This window comes from Rhea pennata, chromosome 9 (genome assembly GCF_028389875.1).
Source record: "Rhea pennata isolate bPtePen1 chromosome 9, bPtePen1.pri, whole genome shotgun sequence".
Classification (NCBI taxonomy): Eukaryota; Metazoa; Chordata; class Aves; order Rheiformes; family Rheidae; genus Rhea; species Rhea pennata.
Window position 1 is genome coordinate 26,841,530 of NC_084671.1, and position 24,866 is coordinate 26,866,395.

Below are 24,866 nucleotides of genomic sequence, written 5' to 3' on the forward strand. Positions count from 1 at the left end.
ATTAAAAAAAAAAAAAAGCAGACAAGCTTTTCAGGCAGACGATAGCCTGGCATTTGGGTCCCTGCTGAGTTTTGGTCAGAGCTTTGGCAATACCCAGGTCTGGCACAACCGCTGGAGAGACCTGGCCCATTGAGGTAGAAGGGGGGATCTAAAGGATTCTCTTTCTCTCACTCGTTTTGCTTTGCTTGTTTCTTTTGAGATACTGTTTTGATGTGGTCTGGAGCCTGTCGCATCAGTTAAAGATCTATTATATAATTACTTTTCTTTTTGTAATTTCCTTTAGCACTTCTCTTTCATCCTCCCTTCTGAGAGAGAGAAAAAAAAACAGGGCTAGAAATAAGTGTAACGAAGGACTAAGGAGTGAGTATTTCATCAAGGGAAGCAGAAAGACTGAGGGGAAGAGGTTGGAGCCTAGCTCCATGATTCTGCTGTGGTTGTCTTTTGCCTCCTTACTTCCTGGTAAGTGGAGGTGCTAAGTTTTATGGAGTTTCACTTTATATGCTGGGGAAAATGCAAACGTGGACTAACAAGAAATGCGTTTCTCTTACAAAGAAAATATCCTTTGGTAAAAACATGTGTGACAGTGTGCTCAGGGCTGACAGTATATCCAGTGTGTCCCTGCTGAGCTGCCTTGTCACTGTGAACCTGTAGGTGTGACTTCTGCATAAGCAAATTCATAGACAGTATAACAAAGGATGGAATTAATGGACACCGAGGTAGATATCCTTGGTAGATGGTTTCTGTGAAAGAGAACTTGAGGTTCTTTGAGGGAGTCAGTAAATGTGGATGAGGGTGACTGGGCTGAGTTTACATGGATTTACAGAAGCCCTCAATGGAGTCCTGCACGCAGGGCTGAGGAGATGCGAAGAGGAGCGAGAGAAGAGAAGGCTGCAGGCAGGTCTTGCTGCTATCTTCAGATAGCAGCAGAGCAGAGAGAAGGTAGAGCCAGACTCATCCTGCAGGTGCATAGTAACAGGGCAAGGCCCTGGCCAGCCTGGTCTAGCTTGCCATGCTTTGGGAAGAGTTTGGACAAGCTGACATCTAGGAATCCCTGCCAACCTGAATTATTCTGCAGTCCTAAGACTTCTGAGGAAGATGAGTGGCTGTGAGTCTGTCCTTGCATGGACAAACCTTTGGTGAAAAGATAGGAAATAGAGCTGGAGTTAACATACACATTGAGTAGTCTACTTATGTTTCCGTTGTTGGATTTGAGCAACCACTGACAGTGTGAAGCCAAAGTTGGATTCCACATATGCAGTGATAAGCTGTGGTTACTGAAGTTTTGCTCCTGGAACCTACTGTCATTCTGAATAATTTGATGCTTGGCAGTGCTCTGAAAGGCAAAGGTAAGAATTAGAAATAGAGGACAAATGTTTGTGTATATATATACTTGGGAAAAAAAAAAAAACAGGCTACCTCATAAACCCATGTTGCATCTGCCTCTTGAGCACTGAATGTGGTTCTGGTCAATCCACTTCCAAAAGTATGTGCAGAATTAGGGAAAAATCCAAACTACAGAAAAAAGATAAGGGCAAATAGAGGAAGAAGTATTCACTATTTGAAAAAGAAGTTTTCCCTCTCAAGAATAAGCGTCCCTGTGGCCACACACCTTCGACGTACAGGCGCAGTGAGACCTTATGGGGATCAAAGCACTGCCTTTATGGTAGCAGAAGCTCCAGAGTTTTTCTCCTCATGCTCATGTCATTTATTCTTGTTCAAGTGTGCAGCCATCTGACAAAAAGGTGCATGTGCCTTGTCAGAGCTAGTACCTTGAGCCACCAAAGCCTGAAAAGATCAACTCTGTGAAGTCATTCAGTACAGATTCTGCATTGCAAGTTTAATGGCTTGGTTAATAATTATGTGGTTTCTGTTATTCAAAGTTGGGGCATTAACCTCAAGATGAAAAGCAGCTTACTGTTTCTGAATGCAGATAACTGTAGAGCAACACCAAAACAGTATTAGCAACCTTAAACTCAAAAGTGAAGTGGTTTCCCATATCAGAGTTTTAAGACTTGAATTCACGAAGCGTGCTATTTTTGGATCCATTAAATTATGCAGCCCTGCTTCTTTTTCTACTACTAGTCTGAGGAATTAGTGTACTTTTCCCCAAAAAGCACTATTTGCCATTTTATCAGTTTCATTATTACGAATTTTTTTGGCAATATTAGCTGTCAGCTTTGCTTCTAGATGTTCTGAATAATTTTGTCCCCAGCAAACTTTGTCAGCTCCATTATTCATCCTTTCTTTCTAAGCATTTATCTCCACTATTTAGCACATTTATAGCAGCACCGATCTGTAGATCCTCAGATCTATTGACAGCTTTGTTTGATTCTGAAAAGCACCCAATTTTTCCTACCATTGCTCTCTTATCTTTTAATCCAAAAACTTCCTCTCTTATTCCACATCAGCTTCTTTAAATACTAAGATGAAGGAGTTCATTATAGGATTTTGAAAACGTAAATATGTTGCATAAACTTAAAATGTGCCGTACAGAGCTCTGACTGGTTTGTGAAGCATCATTTTCCAAAAACACTGTCAACTCTCGAAGTGGCTTACCGGCTCTGTAGATCCGCGTCCTCCAGCCTAGCACCGCAATCGCGTTTAACGGTAGGCAGTTCCTTTGCTCTCTCCTGGATTTCTGTATTTCCGATTTCTCATTCTTCTGGTGCTCAGGGTAGTTTAAGCAAATAGCAAATGCTCACACATAACTAGGAGATCAGGAATTTCCTAGGATGCAATTTTTTTACAATAGATATTAAGAGTTTCTATCACTTTTTACTATGAAGGTCCGTACTTATTTCTTGCATTGAGGGGAAATAACTGAATTATTGCTGACACCTTTTGTTATCCTCTTTTAACAATTTCAAGCAGCCTGTGGTGTTTCGGTCCCCATTCCCGTAATGAGGAAATTATCATCTTCACTGGTGTCTTTTGAATCAAATGTCATTTTCTTTTTTTAAAGAGAGGGACAGTTCAAATCATGTAGAACAATCATCATAAAAGCTTATCAGCTTTCTAACACCATTCTGAACTCCTAAGTGGGGTATGGAAATGTTCACTCTAAAGATAAACAAGTATCCTTGAATTCGGGCGTAAGAAATTGCACGGGTTTGATAGCAGAATTCTAACACTTCAAGCAGTGAGCCCTGCAGTAGGCAAAGCGATTAGTAAGTCCTCCTGGTTTAGCTGGCGTTTTTTTTGATGGCCCTTATTGATCTTGCTTATAGCTATAGGTACTGTTAATATGATTATTTTAAGTCAGTTTCCATTGCAGTAAATTTCAACAGATTTAGAATGAGGTTTCCATACTGGGTGTCTGCCTTAGGCTGAATTTGATTCTTCAAACCAGGACGGTAATGAATTTCTGTGCCTTGTGTTACAGAGGAGATAAGATTTGAAATGCTTCAGTAGTGGTCCCTTAGAACGTGCCTCTTGCTGTCTCAGTTAATTACTGTGTATGTTATAGGTATGTGCCATCGTTGTACGTGTACTGAACAGGAGGTGGCAGGCAGGCAGTGGGAGAAAGAAAGTACCAAAGGGCCGTAGAAATGGTGAAAGGACTGTAACAACCAAAGTTTCCTCCAGTGTGGAACCTAGATTTGATTGCAGGTTTTCTCAGGTTCAGCATTGCGTTGCTATGGTAAAGCGTGTCTCTACACTCAAGTATGGTTCATGATGACAAGATAACTAATGACTTTACTTGTGATTTTCTCTGCTGCCTGGTGGAGGTCAGCTCTGTGCGTATAATGTTTCTAATACTGCTGAAGACTCACATTGACATGTGTGCAGTTCACTGTGACATTCCTGGTCTTCACAGGTTTTTTTGTTGTTGTTTAATTCAAAGAAAAGAAAATTGTGTGGAAAAGTCTATTGCGAAATCAAGATGTCAGAATTCGGGAAAAGAAGGTTGCTACTGAATTTTTGTCTTGTGTAATATTTATGCTTTAGAAGAAGCCTCATTAGTTCATCTGGAAAAGGGGATGCCAACAGGCCACCTAATAGCAACTTAAGGTTAGTTGAAGGGGAGCTGATGGAGACAGTTCTCATTAGTGGCAGATGATATAACAAGGAGTAGCAGCCACAAATTCCAACTTGGGAGACTCAGAATAGGCATTAAGAAAATCTTCCCTAGGAAGATGGTGCAGCACTGTATCAGATACCAAGGGCCATGGTGGGTTCTTCATCCTCGTAGGTTTTTGAGACTCAGACAGAGAAAGCCACAGCTACCTTCATCTGATAGTCCTGCTCTGAACAAGAGGTTGGACAAGAGATCTCCAGAGGTCTCTTGTGATTTTCTTTCTTGCGATTTTATGAACTGTGATTATTCGCTCTGGAGAAGAGAAGACTTAGGGGATATGTGCTAACCATCTTCAAATTTACGATAGATAATCAGAAAGCTGAAGAGAATACACTTCTGTGTACACCCTGCGTCAGATGAGCAATCAGGGGTTAACGCTGTTGAGAGATCAGAAAACACATTCAGGAACTGGCCCATTATATAATTGATTCTACCTTCGCTGGGAGGGTTGTCTCAGATGAACCATCAGAATTATTCTTAGTGTTGTTCCATATCGTTCTCCAATTGATAAGTTTTTAATTGCATGAGGCTATATTTTGTCTTTTTTTTTTTCCTTGGGTTTCTTACAAATTCATTCAGTAAAAGTTTGTAGTCTGAAACTGCTCAAGGATGAATTGGGGCTGTGCTTTGTAGGAACGTACTGGCTTTTTGACTATCTGCCTCATTTGTGGCAGAGGTTGGCAACGTAGAGCAAATGCAAACAGGAAGAATTGGAGAATAGCTAAGTAAAAGTCTTCTATTCTGGTGTCTGCTACAACTTCAACTAAATATTTAGGCAAATTTATTTTTAGAACCCTGACTTCTTATTTCAGTGAAGTATTTCAATTTTCATGCACAGAAATCAGTGAAAAATTAGGAGTCTGATGAGATTCAGGAGCCTTCAAGCCTGCATTTGAGCATGGTTCAGCTGGCCCAGTACTGTTTTCATTTAGATTAATGGTTAAGTCTCACTGATTTCAATGCGGGAAGAGCTGGTGGTGAGCTGGTTGCATCAAGTTAACTTTTTTAAGGGCTTCTTAGTCTTTCTGACTCTCCTCTAGTTGAAATAACGTTGTGTCGTCAGTATGTTTTTTTTTTTTCTTTTCACTTCTACGAGCCAAGCTGGATGACACGATTAATTATTGATCAACTACATTGATAACTGCCTTTATGTTCACTTTTGTCATTATGGAAGTGGATGCTTTATAGCTATGTCTCAGTAGCAAGAAGATGTTTTAAAACACAGTGTGTGTGAAGAGCTTCGTAGTGAGGGTGGAATAGGCTGCTGAATTTGTTAATGGACTTGGACAATTTAAATCCTCTTCATTGTATAGACAGTGTAAGTTACCCTAGTAGTAGAGGCAGAACTGAGTTTAGGAAAGAACAGAAGACTAATGGCAACATGCATAAGGTAGAGGCCAAAGGAATAAGTTTTGTATCTTTGCACTCCCCTCCTCTAATTATATTCTGAACAACTACTGTTGCATTTTAGGATTCACGTTAAAATCTGGGGGTTTAGCTTTTCAGTAATTGTAAAAAATACAAACTTAACTGTAGTAAGAATTAGCCTCCCCCTAATTACGATGTGGATAGAGTTGACCACTGCAGTACAGAAATGTTGTGATGAGGCTGTGAAATGCATTTTGAGCAGTATCTTTACGGCTCGGTTACAAAGTGGCGACTCCGTTGCCTTGAAGAGCAGACTGGGTTGTGTTTGGTCAGGCGGGGAGGAGGGGGGCAACCTGGCCCAAGCTACCCCTGCTGCCCATGAGGCAGCAAGGCTTGTTTTGTTCGGTGCGACTCCAGAAAACTCAGTTTGTCGTGAAAAGCGGAGGGAAGAACGAGATGCCGCAGTGAGCTGGTAAGCGCTCTTCATCGTTGCCCCTGTTGCTGGTTCCTGACGCTTCCTTGTCTTCCATCGTGGCCGCTCCAGCATCCGCGGGAGATGTCTCTCCAAGGAAGCTGCCAGTGGTGCGAGGTCCTGGGGTGCAGTCTCTCCATTATCAGGGTTCGGGGTACGGTCCGTGTAGTTTCTTGTCTGACGGTAACATGCTGTGCGCCTGCAGCCGGTACGAGCCGTCAGCGTTCCAGGAGTGCTGTTACTGCACCTGCAAAGCTACTGAATTAAAGTAAGGATTAACAAACCTGCTTATAAATATATTACATAGTAATCTTGCACATTAAAAAAAAAAAAAAAAAAAAAAAAAGTGCTTTAAATAGTCACCTCCTGAAACACATTGCTTTAGAGGAGTTACTCGAGGCAAATTATTCTCGACTTGGTTGTTAAGTAACGTGCAGGAGGTCATTTAAGAAGTAACAATATCCAAGCCGCTAAGTAATAGTGACCGCAGTATAATTAGATTCCATATCCTCAGGGAGAAAAGGTGTAGAGAGCTGAAACAGCATTGCACTGAACCGGAGGGAGATTTGAATTGAGTGAAGTGAATTAATAGGAAATTTTAGCTGCAGTATTTTTACTTTTTCTGACAAAGTAACATGCTTAGATACAGTATGAATGCTGCTTAAGGTTATTAACAGAAGATATAAATAGATCTGAATAAGAATTGTGAATAGAAGAAATAAAATAACAAAGGTTACTTGTTCAGGGAGGGTTAAATTACCATTAAAAAGAAGAAGAGATGACAGCATGCGGTGAGAGAAAAGGCCATTAATGCAGTTGAGATGGATTCCTAAGAATAGCTGTTAACTAGTCAACATACTGCAACTGCTTCACTTACTGAAAACAAAACTTTCAGTATTGGGGGAGAGATTTAGAATGAAATATAATACAATTAGAACTGATTTGAAAGCTGATAAAACAGATCTTCATGTATCATATGGTAGCATTCTCTTGGGTTCCTTGATTTATATTAATATAGCATATTAGTAATTCTTAATGAAAAATAAGGAAATTGCCATGCAGAGATGTCAAACAGTGTTATTATAATGAGAGTCTGGGATGAAATAGGTGACAAGTGAGTATTACTCATGAAGAAGCACTACTGATTGGAGAAATCAAGATTTAAACAGTATTGTAAAGCAGTACTCTTATTAAAATACAGAAATCTGGTGAACTGTAACAGTGCGTGCTTATTCTGAAATGCATATGTTTCCAACGCTTGTTTTTGAAGGAATAAAATAGAGGAATTAAAATGTTTCTGTGATAATTAGTACACCTAACTCTGTTTAATTTAGCCTTTTTACAGGAATGAATTCAATGTTGTTAGCTGTTCAGCCTCTACTATGACGGTTTGTATTTTGGAGCCATATAGTGGCTCATGGATCCAGTTGAATTTTTTTGCAATAGCAGGGCTGCCTGTCCTTTGTAATACTAGCAAGTTCGGGGTGAGGTTTGTAGCTGCGTAGTTTGCCTACTTTCTCTACGTTTCCTCCATTAACAAAAGAAGATCAAACAGTGGCAAAAGAACCCCAAAACTGTATGCTGACTTGTGTCCTCTGGTTGGAGACTGGATAATGTTTAGTGGAAAAGGCAGTAATACAGCGTAAAAATATTTTATTTGGTTATACTGATTGTATTTAACATCAAGTTAACACAAGGTTTTGTTTACTGCTATCACATTATAGCCTGTTCGTTTCAGGAGCTTTGTCCGATTCAAAATGAAATTTTAATCCTGTCAACCTCACTGTTTAGGCAACACAGGGGGAATGGGATAATCCATAACGTAAATATAACATAAATGCGATTGCTGCTGCTGGTTCCGTCAGAGCCCTTCGGAGCCTTTGGTTTCGAAGAGACTTGCTGACCGTCGCGCCGCGGGGCCCCTGCTGCAGTAGCTGCCTTGCCCCGGCGCTGCGCCTGCGCCGATAAGCCGTGCTGGCCCTGAGCTGAGCAGCGGGAAAATCCCTCCCGGGGCTGCGCGCGGAGGTCGCGGTTTGCGTGCAACCCCGCTGGCCCGTCGGGGAAAGTGGAGCAGGGCTAGCGCTGGCTGTCGAACTGGAAGATGGTCTTAATCTGATTTTGCACACAAAATTAAAAACACTTAGTAACCGCAGATGCGGCACGAGTGCTACATTCCTTCTGGATCACATCTGCTCAGCTGTGAAGAGTAAAAAGCCTGAAAATTTTTCCAGCTCCCAGTCTGATAGCACTTCACAGGACGAATGATTTCTTTTTTTACCCATTTCTTCAAAAGACAGTCTTGTTCAAAGTGTTTCTGGTGTTATTGCTATTATTTGCTCTTTCATATGTAGTACTGAGTTGTAAGTTTAGCAGCAGAAAAACTTAGAGATGGATATTTTGACATAACAAGAACAAGTGGTGTTAATTGTTCCTTCATTATATCACAGGTACTGTAAGAATTGAAATGTTCAGGAACATGCAAAATGCAGAAATCATAAGGAAAATGACTGAAGAATTTGATGAGGTACAGTATACAAACAGTACTTTTACTTACAAATATATTTTTTAATAAAAATGCGGTGGGCAAGAAACCCGTGGATAAGCAGTGTCTCAATATAAGAAACTGCACGGACAGAGTAAACACAAGCAAAGTGGCAATTTAGACTGTTGGATGAGCAATATCAAGGCAGCGTGGGCTTGAGGAAGGAGTGATAATGGTAAAACCAGGTAATGAAATATCTCGAGAGGGTAGCCCTGGCCACTCCTGTTGAGAAGTCCGTGTTGAAGAGCAAGCGGGCCTCGAATGCTGAAATACTGCTACTGAACTTCTTGGGATCCAATCAGTTTAAGAGGGTAAGTGTGTAGCCAGGCAGCAGGACGGAGCAAGCTCACAGCCAGTACGGCCAGGTCTGAGAAACAGCGTGCGAAGATAGCTGGTGGCTCTGCAAGAGCCAGGTGGGGCGCGTGCGGCCGTGTGAACCCTCCCGTATCGCATTATTCCTGGGGTGTCCTTGTCGGTTCCTATCCAGGGTCCTTATCCAGGTCCTTGATTGTGTCAGAGAGATTAATAAGAGGAAGCAGGAGGAAGATCTGTAGAGAGTGTCTTTCCTCAGCCTATGAAATTGGTGGTGGCGGTCTGGATTCTGCAGTCGACCCCTCGAGACTGCCATCACACAGCAAAGAATTGCAGATGCTCGAGACAGGACTGTAGGGAGGCATTAGGGGCATCCTGGGCTGCTTTCTGCATACAGATTAGTATTTTTTTTCTGTTTTGAAGTAGCAATTTAAACCAAATATTAACTTGACATGAAAATTACCATTTTGGAACAGGCTTGCAGGAAGTAATATTCTTTCAACAGATGTAAACATTTTGCTAGAAATAAATATGTTTCAATTCAGATTGAACATCTTCTGTCAAAATAAAATTAATGTTCCTAATGATGAATGATATTTAGCTTTGAGATTTTCAAACTGTAATTTCTTCGATTTTTTTTTGAAGTATGAAAAAGCTTTAGGATTTGGAGTTTTAATTTTGTTTAGCGAGGAAAACAAACTCTGAAACGTTTGCATTTTCTCACATTTGCAGTGTCTTTTTCCAACTGATCCTAAAAGGAAGGCCAAGGCTGTGACTCAAAAAGTGGTCAGGAAAACCATAGATACGAATGCTACTCCCTTTCAGGAGTAACCCCTGTGGGATTTCCATCTTTGTGGAAATTAATGGCCTTAAACAACGTAATATTTAATATGTGCTTAACTTTAACTGTATGGCTACTCCTTTTGCTGTAATGAGGAGTTCTGAGTCGGTGCCTCTGTGCACAGGTCGGGTAGGATGCAGTAAATAAAGCGTAGCTGCACAGTGAAGAACGAAGGGACTGTGTGGATTGTGGTACATCAATTTTGTGCTATAGTTAGTAAAACACAATGCATTTTTACTAGTGTAATTTGAAAGCAGCATTGGATAGTGCAAAGTCGAATGGGCAGGGTACTGTAAAAAAGCCAAAGAACATGAATTTTGCCCAAGGGAGAATGGTCCCGCAGCTGACAGAAGAAAATACTTCTCAACCCCCTCCATCCAGCAGTGATGGATGTAGTTGGTTCCTGGAAAATTTAGGGTAATAGGAAAAGCTGACTTTGACATGTGTCCTCAAAGCTGTTATTTCTGTGATCTCCAGCTTCTGCAGAATCCAGATTGTGCTTTCGCTGTATTTGCACGAGATGGATCACATAAAGTGAACGAGATGCCAGATAGCTGAATTAATCAATGTAATCTGACTGTACGCACTTACAAACATTTTCTTTCAAAAGTGAAGAAGCCTGAAAAGTGTTTTAAAGGAAAGCTGAAATAAGTTGTGAGTTAAGTGTCGCAAGTGTACACGTAGCACATCCCCCTCCGAGCTCTTGCGGCAGGTTCCTGCACAGCCACTTTTCCCGTTACTTAGTCCTGTGTGGTGATGGCTGTTCCTAGTATCTCCTTTAACTGTGTCGAGAGCTTTAAACTCTCTGAATTCTCTTTCTCTCTCCTTTTTTTTTTTTTTTTAAAAAAAAAACTCATATTTGTCTCAAATTGAGCACAGAAAGATTAAAAAAGTTGCTCATTAAGATAATGCCATTCAGCCGTTGCAATTATGAGATGGTAAGGTCATTAAAACTGCCTCGTAATTTTGTCTTTTTCTAACGTTTGAGCACTTGCCTTTGCAACTTTGATCATTATGTTAGTGTAATGGAAATGTCTATGATTTAGTTAAATTAGGTAGGTTTTTGCTGCAGGGCAATGTGTTTGATGAAGTTCAGATAAAAGGTTATTTGATTACAACTCCTCTGCACTTAAGTTACTGGCTTTACATGGTTCAGCTTATGTGGTAAGACAAGTCCCAAGAGAGCAGAACTACTTGTTGTTCAAAAAACGTAGAATAAAAGCATGTGACTGGATTGACCTTCATGCTGCCAAATTCTTATCGTGGGGGAGAGACTCGGGATGGAGCGTCACTGCTTTGGGGTCCTGGAGAGTCTGGAGCTGGCTTACAAATCAGATGACGGGGTTTATAGTTAATGTTTTTCATTGGAGAGAGGAAGGAAAAAAGCGTTTTCTAGTTACGGAAGGGCAGTGTCACTGAAATGCAATATTGCTTGAGGTTAAGAACAGTGAGAAAATAGTCTCGGAGAGGAGTTAAACTTAATTGAACTGCTCGTGGCAGTCTTACAATAGTTGCTGCAAAATGGGGTGTATGAACTTGGGCAGGGTATATGAATCTGTAGTACAATTTCCATTGCTTCTGTCATAAAGTAGGTTTAATCACTAGAAAAAGTTAAGTTCATAAAATCAGAAAAGGGCAATTTTTGCTTTCTGATAAGATCTCTATAAATGAAATACGAGTAAAGCGTAGTTTGTGGGCAGAGGTAACCAGTTGTTTAGAACATTACTGTGGACTGTGGGATGGGAGTGGGGCGGCAAATGACTCAAACCTGCAATCACACAAGCCTTTCTTTAGATTTGACCTTGAAGACTTTGAAATATTCCTTTCTTGTCCCTTGTCCTCCTTTCTAACCCAGCAGACAAGGAGGAGAGTTAAGCCTGGGTGCACATTTTGGACTACAGAATGCAAGCAGTAATAAATTAAATGGGGAGACGTGTAATATTTAGTATATTCATTTTCTCTTTCTTCAGGACAGTGGTGATTATCCACTTACCATGCCTGGGCCACAGTGGAAAAAGTTTCGATCCAACTTCTGTGAGTTCATTGGAGTGCTCATTCGACAGTGTCAGTACAGCATCATTTACGATGAATACATGATGGACACGGTGATCTCCCTTCTGACTGGTTTGTCAGACTCCCAGGTGCGGGCTTTCAGGCACACTAGTACGTTAGCTGGTAAGTAACCTAGCACAGAGAATTTTTCAAAAGAGATGCTATTATGTAGCATTATACCACTCATTTTGATAGCAGTAATTTTGAGAAGAATTTGACTAATGCTGGGAACTCTGGAAAGCATACTTAAATCAACTACCGTATGTGGTATAACTGTACTTTAAAATGCAGTTTTCCTTTCTATTTGAAATGTGTGTATATATATATATATATATATGTTCATATACACATATATGTATGTGTATACACGCACACACATAGGTAATCATTCAGCAGTGTGTTCAAATGTTCAGTAGAGATGCTTTATTTGTGTAATTTTTATTTGATTTATATTTGCAGCGTTTACTCTGTGGACTTGTTACTTTAATGTTATCTGAATGCTTTATTAATAGTGTTTGTGAAATCTGTTGTGCAATTGTGAAAATTGGAACCACTCATCTCTAGCACAGAGAGTGAAGCAGGAAGCACAGAGAGTGAAGACACTTCTGAAAGTTAGGTTTATGTCTCTGTGTTAATTGTCAATTATTATGAAAGCAATCTAGTGATGAGAGGTTGGTCCATCTGGCAGCTTTGGGGATTGATTTCATCGCTCTCAAATCGTTTCAGATACCTCCTACTGGCTCTGAGTGTGCCCAGGCACTTAGTCTTAGAGGTTGTTGTCATGCCCAGGGTACTCAAATGAGTCAAAAATCAAAAGCGGCATGCTTATGTCTTGCGTTTCTTTATAAATTGCCCATTTCTTGTATAGCATGTCTTCATAATTCTGTATCAAAAATATATTCTAATTAAATGTCAAAAAATTTATGTTAGAAAAGAATTCCTTTCTGACTGATACTGTCCTCAGTTCCAGAGGATTCTGATTTGCTTAGCTAGTGATGGCTTGTTTTGTAGGGAGAGAAATCACGGAGTGAGGATAATCATGTAGATACTCTGATCTCTTAGTTGCAATCAGTTCTTCCTTATGTTGGGACAGGTGATGTCTGGAAAGTTTGAGAGGCTTCACTGAAAAGGCAGCAAAAGGCACCATGCCTTAGAGGCATGACACAAGAACTGTGCTGCCTAGAAGAAATCGCTGCCACCATTCGAAGTGGATTATGTAGCCAGAAACTCCAAGCAAGTATAAGTAAAGGCTAAGGCCTGAGTTTATCACGACTAACTATGGTTGTTTAAAGGTTTCTAGCACTGCTGGCCTCTTGTATCGGATATCCTGTATATCTAGTGCTTGAATTAGAATTAGGAGCTGCTGAAGATCTCCAGCCTTTTCCAATGATAGATTTAATATGCCAGATGCATTTTATTCAGCTATCTATTTATTTATTTTAACAAACATGAGAGCTTTGTTTGACGCTGCAAATTGCCTTCAGGCAATTTTTGGCAGATTAGATGATGTCGCTATCCTGCAGAGCAGAGGTCAGCGTGATGCCATGGAGCTCAGTCTTGATAAAGTTTATGAAAATTTACTTTGGGAATTTCATTTCTTCTCGAAGGAGTGTCCTTGAGGTCTTAGTTCTTTGCAATAGTCAATCACTTCTCTCTCGAATTGGCTAGCATTTGCGAACAAAGACAAGCACCTGTGAGTGCTTCTAAGCTTGCCAGCTTTGAGTAGTAGACTCAAAGTTAGACTGAGTTACCTTAAGAGCAGCTTCTCGTCTCTGTTTGCATGCTTGCTCTTTTGCTTTGAAGACAGGGCTTCCTTCTGCAGGTGAAATGTTTTTGTTAACAATATTAAGTTGCATAGTTAGCAGAGTGGATGTGATAGTTTGTTGCATTATTTTGCTGTCTTCTTCAGTATCATAAAATGTGATAGGCTGTGTAACCACATGGAACATAGGAAAGACAATGTTTTTGTAAATCTAAAATAACACAGAAAACCATACATGAACAGTATTACACCCGGCACTTTTGAAAACAGATCTAAAAGGACACATAAAGTTCTAATCCTATTTTATACAGCTATATCCCTGGCTTTAGAGCAAAGCAAGACTTAGTTTCAGAGAACAAATGCTCTGCTCCTTTTTAAATTGAGTAGTCTTTAGTAGTTAAGAGTTTTCCTTAGTATGGAGGCATCTGTAAAGATATTGCTCAGCACAGGAACATATGTAGCTCCGCTGTGACTGGCTTCGTGGTGAACCCTGATCCTGCAGGTGGACCTGCTCACTCTCTGACCCTATGCACTCAGGAATTACAGGATTTTCTGGAGCAGATGGGAAGGTCAACACGGTATATACCATTATTCCTGATCAGCAAAGAGGCCTGGGTATTGCTTGGGTGGGGAGTACCTTCCCAGACGGTTCTATAGCAGGATCAAGAGTTGTTTATTTTCTGAGTATGGATCTGCCAAGGCAATATTTTTGAGCTCCGACTACAGGTAAATAGTCATCTTCTGTCTTTTGCTTTACAGCTATGAAGCTTATGACTGCTCTTGTGAATGTTGCCTTAAACCTGAGCATTCATCAGGATAATACACAGAGGCAGTACGAAGCTGAGAGAAACAAAATGATTGGCAAAAGAGCTAATGAAAGGTTGGAGCTGCTGCTTCAGAAAAGAAAAGAGGCAAGTGAAATGATCAGTGTTTTTTTCCTCGTTTGTGTGCATTCTCTCTGGCAGAAAATCCAAGGTGATCTGTGACTTAAGTAGGGTATCACTGAGGAACAAGAGATTGCACAAATACTACAGCAGAACTAATCTCGAGCGTGTTGCTTTGGGCAACATATAAAAATCTTGTATTATTCCATACGTTTGAGTTTGTGTGCTGTTCTGCATGCACAGGATAATATCTGTTCTCAGTCTTATATATTTGACCAGGCAGAAAGCAAATTAGTCTGTTATGTAGAAGTTATACATAGTACCCTATTTTGGCTATGCCAGAAGGTTTTGAAAGGAGAATCACATGTGCCTCACTGCACTGCCCATTTCTCTCCTTAATCGCTGCAGTTATTACACAGTGTCTCATTAGTACTTCTTTTTGTAGCTTCTTTCAAGAAACACTGGAGTGGGGGCTATAGCACCTGGTCTCAGGGAGAAGAAGCTAGGGAGACATTAAAGTCGCTTTTAGTAAGTACCAGTCTGGCATTAGGTGAGCAAAACCATTAGTAGGCATAATCTGTAAAGATGCCACACAAAAATCCTAAAATTGATTGAAGAACTGTAGTATATATGAGTTAGGTTTAAATTTGTTATTTTTAATGCATTATTTTTGAATATATTTTCTCCACCACTGTTTTACTCCATGGCAAATTAAAAATGTCTGGGTGCCTTGCACGTACGCACCTTGGATTCTTTTATGTATAACTTTGACTCTAAATTGCTTGACTTTATATTCTTTATCTGAGAATAATTATAATTATGTATTTTTATTCTTATTGAACCTTAGCACAATTTTATTTGGATTTTTCAGTTCTTAAAAAACATAGATTAAAGTATAAAACAAGAACCATCTTTCTTGCCCAAACTGCAAGGAAGACATTTATAGTGAACTGTGATTTTTAAAAAAGCTAGAGCATAGTTACTATTCCAGATTTGCTGACTGTTGCTTTGAATTTCCAGAGAAGGACAAAGTCACTAATTACCTTGATGGGCTTGGTCCATGTCTCTGTATCTATGGTCGTCTTCTATACTTTTTTCTCCCAGCTATTCTTTCGATATCTTTTGGAGACGCAGTGTGTAATTGCTCAGTAATTTGCAGCATTGATGCCCAAGCTGGCATGGGGCTGTGAAACCCTGGAAGAAGAACGGAGATTGAGCATTTGGCAGATCTTAACTCTTGACATACCTGCTCAGTCCCTCTCCTATTAGTACTCACAAAAGCTAATCAGAATGTTGCAGAGGAACAAGCTAGAGAGGAATGATTGAATGTGTGCTCAGATACATGGTGGTAAGCACAGTAAAGAATCTGGGTAGAGTAGATTTAGTAGGTATAGAAGGCATAATGGCTGTATGTAAGAATTCCTAACATAATGCTGTTTATTGCCCATGTTCAAATATGCTGAATTACAGCAGAGTTGCATGCTGGCATCTTCCTACTTGATTCTTTTGATGTAGTGCCATAATAAACCCTCATAAGCAAATACACAGGTATGCGTTTTTCTTCATAAAGCTGTACAGGTGTAGTTCACAGCTAACTATGGGAAATTAATTCTAAAAAGAAAGATGGAGAGTTTTCTCCAAAGTGTTTCATTCTCATCTCACTGTCTACACATCTAATGTGAGAGCACTCCTCCACAGACTCCTCCTATTCCAGTCAATGATGTTTTGAACTTAACTGGAAGATGTATGCAAAATGATCAGCCACAAGATAGAAAATACTGTCGTTTAGTTGTTGCTGATAGTAATTCAAATTTTGTGCTTGTCATGCACGTCTTTCTGAGCTTCACACAATGTTTGCAGTGTCAACAGGAGAATGTTTCCTTCATTTTTACCTGTTTGGGAGGTGTGGGAGGGTGTTATATGACCTTTGCATTGAGAAGAGCTGGAATACTAAGGCAGAATTTTGCTCTCAAGAAGCTTGAACTTAAGCACTTCAAGTCTCAATAGGTACATGAGCTATAAAGTTTGAGTACGTTGAAAGTATAGAAAGCAATTATAGTTTTGGAGAGTATTCCAATTTCTGAGAAAGTCATTAGTTCATTATTGAAACTAAAATAGGTTAAAGCATTATACCTTATAAAATGTTAGCTCACAAAAGATTCAGCAGGAATCTGGCAGATGGAGAATTTTCTCTGCCTCTCGCAAGTCTCTTGAAGTTAACCTTATCTTAGTGATGAGAGTGACGCATGTGGGGCTGAGCTGACGAGCGTTGGCACTGATAATGCTGATGCCGATTTTCATTTATTCATTCCCGCGCCTCAAGTTTGTGGTTGGGAAAATGATTCACAAATCTCAAGAAAGTGCTTGTCATCTTTAAATAGCTCAGAACAGCATCTCTGGGGCAGTTTGGGGCTCTTGGAAGTGAAAGGGGCCTCACGTGGTCCAGTTGAAACTCTGCTTTTTCCTCTACACAAAACTTGCCCCAACATTTAGGTCCCAAACCACTAGTAGCAGAGGATGGTCTCTAGCCCAGCGTTTCTGTGGGCATTTGCCTGCCTGTGGCCGGCAAAGTCACAAACTCAGGGACCATCAGAAATTCTCTTTCCCTTTTGGGTTCTGTGTTCTTGAGCAAGCATTTAATTGCAGGTTGACCTGCTGCTGAAACTAGTGCTTCTTCCTGAAGCTCTGTGTGCCATCTGCTTATTTGGTGTACCAAGTCTTTGGTGCGCAGCCAACTTCTCCCTTTGCACGTAATCCCTTTTACTATGAAATTCATTTCCTATATGTGAAATTTAGATGAGAATCCTCCATGCCTCAGTTTCCCCATTTGCAAACTGGAGCCTGCACCTCCTTGTGCATTTTAGGGAGCTGAGAGGCTTAATTGCAAAGAGCTTGAGATCTCATTTGGAAGATGCTGAATATTTATAAACATTGCTTGAAAAATATAAGCCCTCAGGTGAAAGGGTTTATGGTCATGCTATGCAGGAAATCTAAACACCTGATCATAATTCTCCCTCTGGCTTTAAGATGCTGTATCTAAGAGTATATGTCCATGAATATGTAGTTTCTATTATTTTATGCATATATGCAATCTGTACTAGCAAGGCTCTGTTGTGGTTTTTATACTGAAAATGTGAAAAATGTAAATTTACATGTGTTGTGGTATTCTGCATTGATGTTTAGAAACACCTTGATGGAAAAGTGATGCCTTTGAGTATAGTAGCAGTTCTGCTCCTGAAGTGGATCGTATAAAATCTGTATCCTGTCATTTAAGAAACGAGTGCATGGTTATGTAATTAAATTGTGTTTATTTAGTGCAGTAAAAAAAATAAAAATATGGGAATACTTTATTTTAACTGATTTCAAGCTGTTCCTTCAGAATGTGTTAACAGATTCATTTGTGCAAAGTAAACTCTCCGCAGAGTTATAAAACGTGCCCATATTACACAGGGACCTACTAATGGATTAAAAAAAAGAAACACTCTTACTCTTCTTAGCACCCTTTCTTGTTTTATTCTGTGTTTTGTTCCGTTTGCGCCCCGCGCCTGGGCTCTGCCGGCGTTCCCGGCTCGGAGGAGCAGCCAGCTGTGGGCGCTGGCGTCAAACGCCCAAACTCGAGATTGCACCTTGTGCTCGAGCGCTTCCCTTAGTTAGGACGTCGTTTTTCGGAGAGGCTTCCAGATGTGCATCCCATCCGCTCAGCGAGCGGCTTCGTTTCTGCAGCTGCCGTTGAGTCGCACTTCTGGCTGTTCAGCTGCGGCTGGGGGACTGCTGGCTCTGCTGAGCGCACAGGCTCTGCTTTCCTGAACTGCGCTACCTGAGAAGTGGTGCCGATGACCTCGAAGGTCTGCTCGCGAGACTGAGTGCGGTCATGGTTGTCGAGAATGTGAACCTTCTTCCATTCAGGCACTGCATATATATATATATATGTATATATATGTATGTATGTATATGTATATATGTGTGTGTATATACATATATATAAATATATATATATATACACACATATGCACAAACAACATTAGACATGTGCTGGAAAAGGAGAAAGTGAGGAAACTATTACCATTAAATGCTCTTCCATAGTCTTCCAATATTTTAAAGTAAGAAATGGTAGAATGTCAAATTATAATGAAGAGTGATCTTTTTGTTTATTTTATCTCTCTCTTTTTTTTTCCAGCTACAAGAAAACCAAGATGAAATTGAAAATATGATGAACTCTATTTTTAAGGGTATATTTGTGCATAGATACCGGTAAGAAAATGTGTACTACAGTGGCTATGCTGGCTAAGTGTAATCCTAAATAATGCCAAAGATAATTTCTGCGTTGATTTTTCTTCTGATGTAATATTCTAGATGCAAAAAAAGCAGTTTTAAAATCACTGAAGTTATGGAAGAAAGTCTAAGTGTAACTCTCATTAATTACACAGTAGAGCTATCCAGACAATGTTAATTCAGTGAAACAGCTTTAAGGAGTTGTGGGAGATACGGAATTTGAATCTTTATCTTTTAAAAAGAAAAGTTATCTAAGGTGGGAGCACAGACATTAGATCTTTTAATAACCATATAATCACTGCGTATCATAGAAGGGCAGAGTTTGGGTTGTTGGGTACCTCCACTCTACATTTCCATTTTATATGTAACTTTAGTGAATTTCTGAAGTTTCCATAATATGTGCTTTAGCTACAGTTTGAACTTTATTTTTGATTTTTTCCTCCTTAAATTACATAAATGCACTCAAAAGCCTTAATTGCAGTTAACGTATCTTTTTTTCTTGTTACTTGTTTTGGATATTTTTATCAAGAACATTACAAAGTAATTACAGCGTTAGCACACATTCCAATTTTTTAAATAGTAGACACGCTGTGTCTTGTGTATGCAAAAACATAGCAGGTTTTATATACTTTCACACACGCATGTGCATGTCCACATGCAGGAACTCATTTTTATTTTAGGACTGCACAAACCAGTGGGTTTGAACTGCTTCATGCTATTCAGAGCACTGTTTATCAGAGAGCAGTAGTCTTCTCAAATGGATTTAGGGTTATTTTGCATCGTATATATGCTACCACTTACTAACCTTATTTATTAATCAGTATTATCCTTCTAAATTTGATAAATTCGTACCCAATGATAGTTTTCTCAGAGCTGATTACAGTTTCAGCAAAAACTTCTATGCACAGTGGACCACCAAATGTTTTCCATTCACCTTGTAGACATTACTTCAGAGCTTGCATTGTGCAGAAGGTTAAAATATATTTTATATTCAGTATTTGTGGATACAGCCTTAGTTTTGGCTTCTGTACTGGACTAGTTTCTGTTCCTTCCTAGTAGCATTTGGCAAGTAATACGAGTTTTTCTCACAATTTTAAAATTACGAAAACGTGTACGGCATGAAATATTCCAGAAGACCTTTTGCTAGTGTTATTATCTCCTGTGGGGATATTCAAGGCCCACCTGGATGCAACCCTGGCTAACATGCTCTAGGTGACCCTGCTTGAGCAGGGAGGTTGGACTAGATGATCTCCAGAGGTCCCTTCCAACCTTACTGATTCTATGATTATTAGTATTTATTTGTTTGTGTACATTTTCCAAAAACTAAACAGTTAATGATCGCTATCATAAGAAGCTAAAGTATATTTAACTATAAAAATTGTAAGAAAATAATTGTAGTATAATAACAAGCAGTGGATTTAGGTGCATGGCAGCAGCTTAAAGGCTTTTTGGCTAGATAGCATTTGATACAGGACTATATGGTCATGAAATCACACTTAGTGATCCCTGTAAGAAGAAGAATGATTTTTATTGGTAATACATTTTTTCAAAGTGTGTTTAGAAAGATGGCCAGTATATTTTAAAGAACCATCTATTGGTAGATAATCTGTATTATTGTGTCATATTTTTAATGTGGAAAAAATGCTATTTGAACCATGTTGTGACTTTTGTTACTACATAGAGGAAGCTCTCTTCCTCAGGGTTTTTTTCTTCTGTCTAGATAGTGGCAGAAAATAATTGATATATTTCTTAATTTTGTCTTTGATAAACTACTTAGAACATGATCCTACATCTTTTGCTGTAAGAAAGGTTTCTTGAATGTTGTGTAGCTCCTGCAGCTCTCTTCTGAACCTTTTAAATATCTGTTTTAAAACAGAAGTAATAACTAGGTGCAGTATTCCCATAATGGTCATCTCAGATATACCAGGCTAAAATGATGTCCTTTTTCAGAGTCATTACCTGGTTGAATACACTCCCTCACTCCCAGGTGGATGACCATATGTTTGGCTTTTTGACAATTTTTTTGTTGCATTAAGTATTGCAATTTTATGCTTCCTCCCTGGAAAAGGTTGCCCGGTGGTTATTTGCCTGTGGATCTACTTAAAATTGAGACTCCGTGGCTCAGACTGTGTTCACTGGCTTGAATAAGGCTTCCAGAGTTTGGGACTGTACAAAAAGTTGCCTGTATCTTGTATTTAGTTTGTTTATAACTAAATGCAAATCATAAGACCATTGCTAGACATTATGGACACAAGTGGCATTGTGTTCTGCTGCTGGTCGCTCGAGGAAGGCTTAAGTCCAGATGTACACCAGGAAAATAGAAACTTAAGAACAAATCATCCTCCATGGAGGACCCATGTGCTCTTACATAGCTCATCACCTGTGGAACAGAGTAGTAAGGTCAAGGAATTGTTTCGGTAGTATTGTTTGTAAAGATTGTTCAGTCACTTTAAAATGAGGATTCAGGTGTTCAAAGAATAGTGAGAAAGAATTCATAGTTTGGTTTGGTTTACTTGAAAGCATTTATCTCACCAAATTCCCTTTTCAAGAATGCTGCAGTTTGGTAAGATGACCTAAAAAAAGTCAGATCAGAGATTGGAATAGTGTTATACACATTTTTTTGTGCTAGAAGAATTGTTTCAGATGCATCCTTATTTATGTTGTATTACTATATATATATATATAACTATATATATGAACATATATTTGTATATATGTATACACAACAACTACGGTTGAAAACTGGGAAACCTACAGAAACTCCATCATGTCCAGCTTTACAGAAGCCCTCTTGACGTACAGTGTTACAATTTTGCTTAACATATTTCATTTTTTACAATTATTTCTGTCTTGAAGCTCATCTGCAAGCTAATTCAGATAGGCCACCCTGTATGTAATACTCTCCTGATTGTGTGGTTTACTGCCACCCTCTGAACCTAATTGAGTCTTTCTTATATTAACGAAAATGATGTTCACTGAGATAAATGAGTGGAAAATTGGTCTCTGCAAATTCTTGTGTCTCTCCAGCTACTTGAATCTGTTTTACTTACAAGCATCATGATTCTTTTACATTTTCAGCTATCATGCAAATATTAAACTTTTACTATACTGAGCATCCTAATTAGTTGGATAGGATTTTTATTTTTCTTTCTTTCTTTTTATTATAAATAACAGCTTGGAGTGAGTGTTTGTCCATAGTGCCTAGGGACCTCCAAGCAACTTTTCAGTCATGAATCAGTTTTTCACTCTCTGTCTAGGAAAGCTTGAATACATTCTTAGAGAACAGAAATTTTCCTGATTTTTGGCCAGCAGTGCTGCATGATTAAATAGCTGTGGACACTTGCGGACACTTGGGTTCTTTTTGGGGTTTGCTATTAAATCCTTCCAAAATACTTCACAGTTAATAAATTCATAAGGAGGTGAAACAACCTACTTGGATCTGGGGACTCAAGCTGTCATCCCCTTGAAGAAATGTCTTCGTGGCTAATTTGTGATATTGCTTATGTGCTCCTGTTTTTGGCTCCTGCTCGTTAGTGTTTCAGATAGTTCTTTAAGTCTTGCATTTTGATTCCTTCCACCTGTATTTTATTTTTTAACTAATTTAATAATAATTCCTCATAAGAGAATTTCTAACTTAGTTTAGTGTAAAGTAATATATGAGTAGAATAGATGGCTATATTAATAGTTTTGATGGGGGTTGCCTTCCGTATAATGAATGCAGCTTTTATAGTACAAACCCTTTAATGTAGTATTTTAGCACATTCATCCTAACAGTATCTGAAACCTGTTTGCAAAATCCCTGGTAGGAATAGTTCATTTGATCCCCTGCTCTGTTTATAATGCAGCTTGTCTGCATCATGGATGGGCAAATACCTTCCTTTTGAAGCTATAGAGTAACTGTCTTCTGAGAGGTCACCAGACTTGTTTTAATTACTTCATTTAGAGGTTGCTGCCGTGTGTTGCAGAGTAGGCAGAAAGAAACGATGCTACTGATTTGATGGGTTTCCTACAAATTTTCCTCTACTGTTCATACATTAACTATAAACACGTGTTACGCTGTGCTGTTGATGCAGTCTTCTCCTTAGGAGGTATGAAGTAGAAGGAAGCAAACAGAGCCCGGATGGCAGAAATCTCACATCTATTTGTGTGTGATACTCTGGTTGTTTGCAGGGTCCACGTAAGAACCGTGTTTTTCACCTGGAAGATTACATATTATTTGGGTAAATAGCACCTATTGACCTGGACCAGCTTGGAGGCTGGAAGGACACAGGCAGCTACAGTGTGGAGTGATCAGTTTTGTTGTACTGTTTTGTGTATGAAGTTATGCAATAAGTATCTTGAGCATAAGACTGGGAACATTTTATCTATATCTTGTAAAATGGTATGTTTTGGGAACAAAAGAATTTCTGTCTTATTTTACAATTATTCTCTTGCTTGAAGCATATAGTTGGGGATTTTTCCTAAACTAAGTTTCATTTTGAGACTCTGATGGTCCTGTCTTAGAATGAAACTGATACTTATTACTTTTCCAAAAAAGTCTTAGAAAAAAAAAAACCACACAGAACAAGAGCCTCGGTACAGGCAAGGCCAGCATTAGCGACACGCTGGACAGTGCCCTCCTCTCTAAGGTGGCTCCTTTTCGTACAGCCGAAGTTTGGAAGTGGGAATCGGTGCCAGCTGGAGCGGCACAAGCAATCTCTCATCGTGACAGATGTCTCGGAGATGAAATTACTAAAGGGCCAGATGGCCCCCGTCCCTTTCCTCGTTGTTTAGCTGTCGTTCATTATTGTTAAATGTGCCATGCTCTGTGTCAATCAGGCAGGAAAGTGCCAATCAGACCGAAGTCATTTCCATCCTTGATCTCTTTAGGTGATCTCTCCAGGCTGTTCCTGCTGCCCCACCTCACTAAGCAGCAGCCAAGTCTGCCTGAGATCCGGCTTTGCTCTTCCATCGTTTGCCACAGGCAGAATGTAGAAAAGGCAAGAAGAAAAGGAAGAAATCAGTGCTGATGTGTAAATTTTCTCCTGGGCTTTGTTATAAGGACTTTCGCATACAGTTCAGTTTGCAAACTAAGTTGCATTCTGCCCCTCCGCCAGGCTTCGTTAGTCCGTCAGGAGGTTACTTGCAGCCCAAGGTCAAACCAAGGGACTCAGCCATCTTCTGCATTTCTCTCACTTTGGGATCGTGGAAGTGTTGCACTTGTATTCATAATGCAGCTTTGAGAAGAGGGAGGAAAAAGATGGAGGAAAAAGATTATCTAGAATTGAGTGAGAATTCTTTGAGCTAATGGAAACATTATATCCGAATGTAGAGATACTGAGATGAACAGATAGATCAGTGAGTTTGAGGACATAAAGGAAGAGAAAATCAGTAAAGCAGCAACAGAGAGAAGTGTGACGTGCTGCTACCAGTGAAGTTCATCAAATGCTAGTAAAAGCAAAAGCAAAATATTATTACTAGAGCAGTGGGAATGAGAGGAAAATGGTATGTGTCTGTAATCTGGTTAATACTTTCTTTTTTTTCCCCCTCTAATAGTGATGCTATTGCTGAGATTAGAGCTGTCTGTATTGAAGAAATCGGTGTCTGGATGAAAATGTACAGTGATGCCTTCCTGAATGATAGTTATTTAAAATATGTTGGTTGGACACTACATGACAGGGTAAGTATTATGTATTACTATGCATAGCAGAGTATAGTGTAAATAGCTGGCGTTCTATTAACCAAAACGCATTTAGTGTATCATCTTTGATTTATAAAGAGATTCTTCTTCTCTCTTGTCTGCCATTTACCTTTTGACCAGCTTACTTCAGTGCATGCACTTAAATCAGGATATGGTAGTCCCAATGCATGCTAATTAGTGTGCTGTCTCTGTGTTCAATCTCCACTGGAATATTTTACTAGAAATTTCTCCCGCACTTTTTTCTGATTGCAAGAGAAAGAGAGATCTCTTGATATCACCCCTGAGACCATCTGTGTCTGAAACAGAATGGAAAAGAGATTTCCAGATGTCTTCTGTTGAACATTTACGTTGCCCAGTGGTTAAAGGAAAAAGAACTTTTGGGGTCCCAGAATTAACCAAGCAGCGTGCCTGGCATCACAACCAGTGGAATTCTCATCAACTTTTTTTTCCCTTTGCTATTTTAGATTTATTGCCATTCAGCACCAGCCTGCTTTAAAGGATGCTTATCTACTCCTCTTTCTCCACAACATGAAAGCTTCCCCAGTTTTGTCTGGCAGGAATGTCTCTTTCTCAAGTCAGTCTCTTGGTGCCAGCTTAAGAGAG

The 24,866-nt window shown here is 39.5% G+C and overlaps 1 protein-coding gene across 2 annotated transcripts in view; it reads left to right on the plus strand.

Annotated features, from left to right (window-relative positions):
* STAG1 (STAG1 cohesin complex component) overlaps positions 1-24,866 on the plus strand; it is a 178,067-nt gene that overhangs the window by 88,226 nt on the left and 64,975 nt on the right. For both annotated transcript variants that reach the window (XM_062583053.1, XM_062583054.1), the window contains 5 exons: positions 8,366-8,442; positions 11,584-11,788; positions 14,187-14,338; positions 18,489-18,562; positions 24,119-24,242. In XM_062583053.1, the coding sequence (XP_062439037.1) occupies positions 8,366-8,442; positions 11,584-11,788; positions 14,187-14,338; positions 18,489-18,562; positions 24,119-24,242 (632 nt within the window). The remainder of the gene's footprint in view (positions 1-8,365; positions 8,443-11,583; positions 11,789-14,186; positions 14,339-18,488; positions 18,563-24,118; positions 24,243-24,866) is intronic.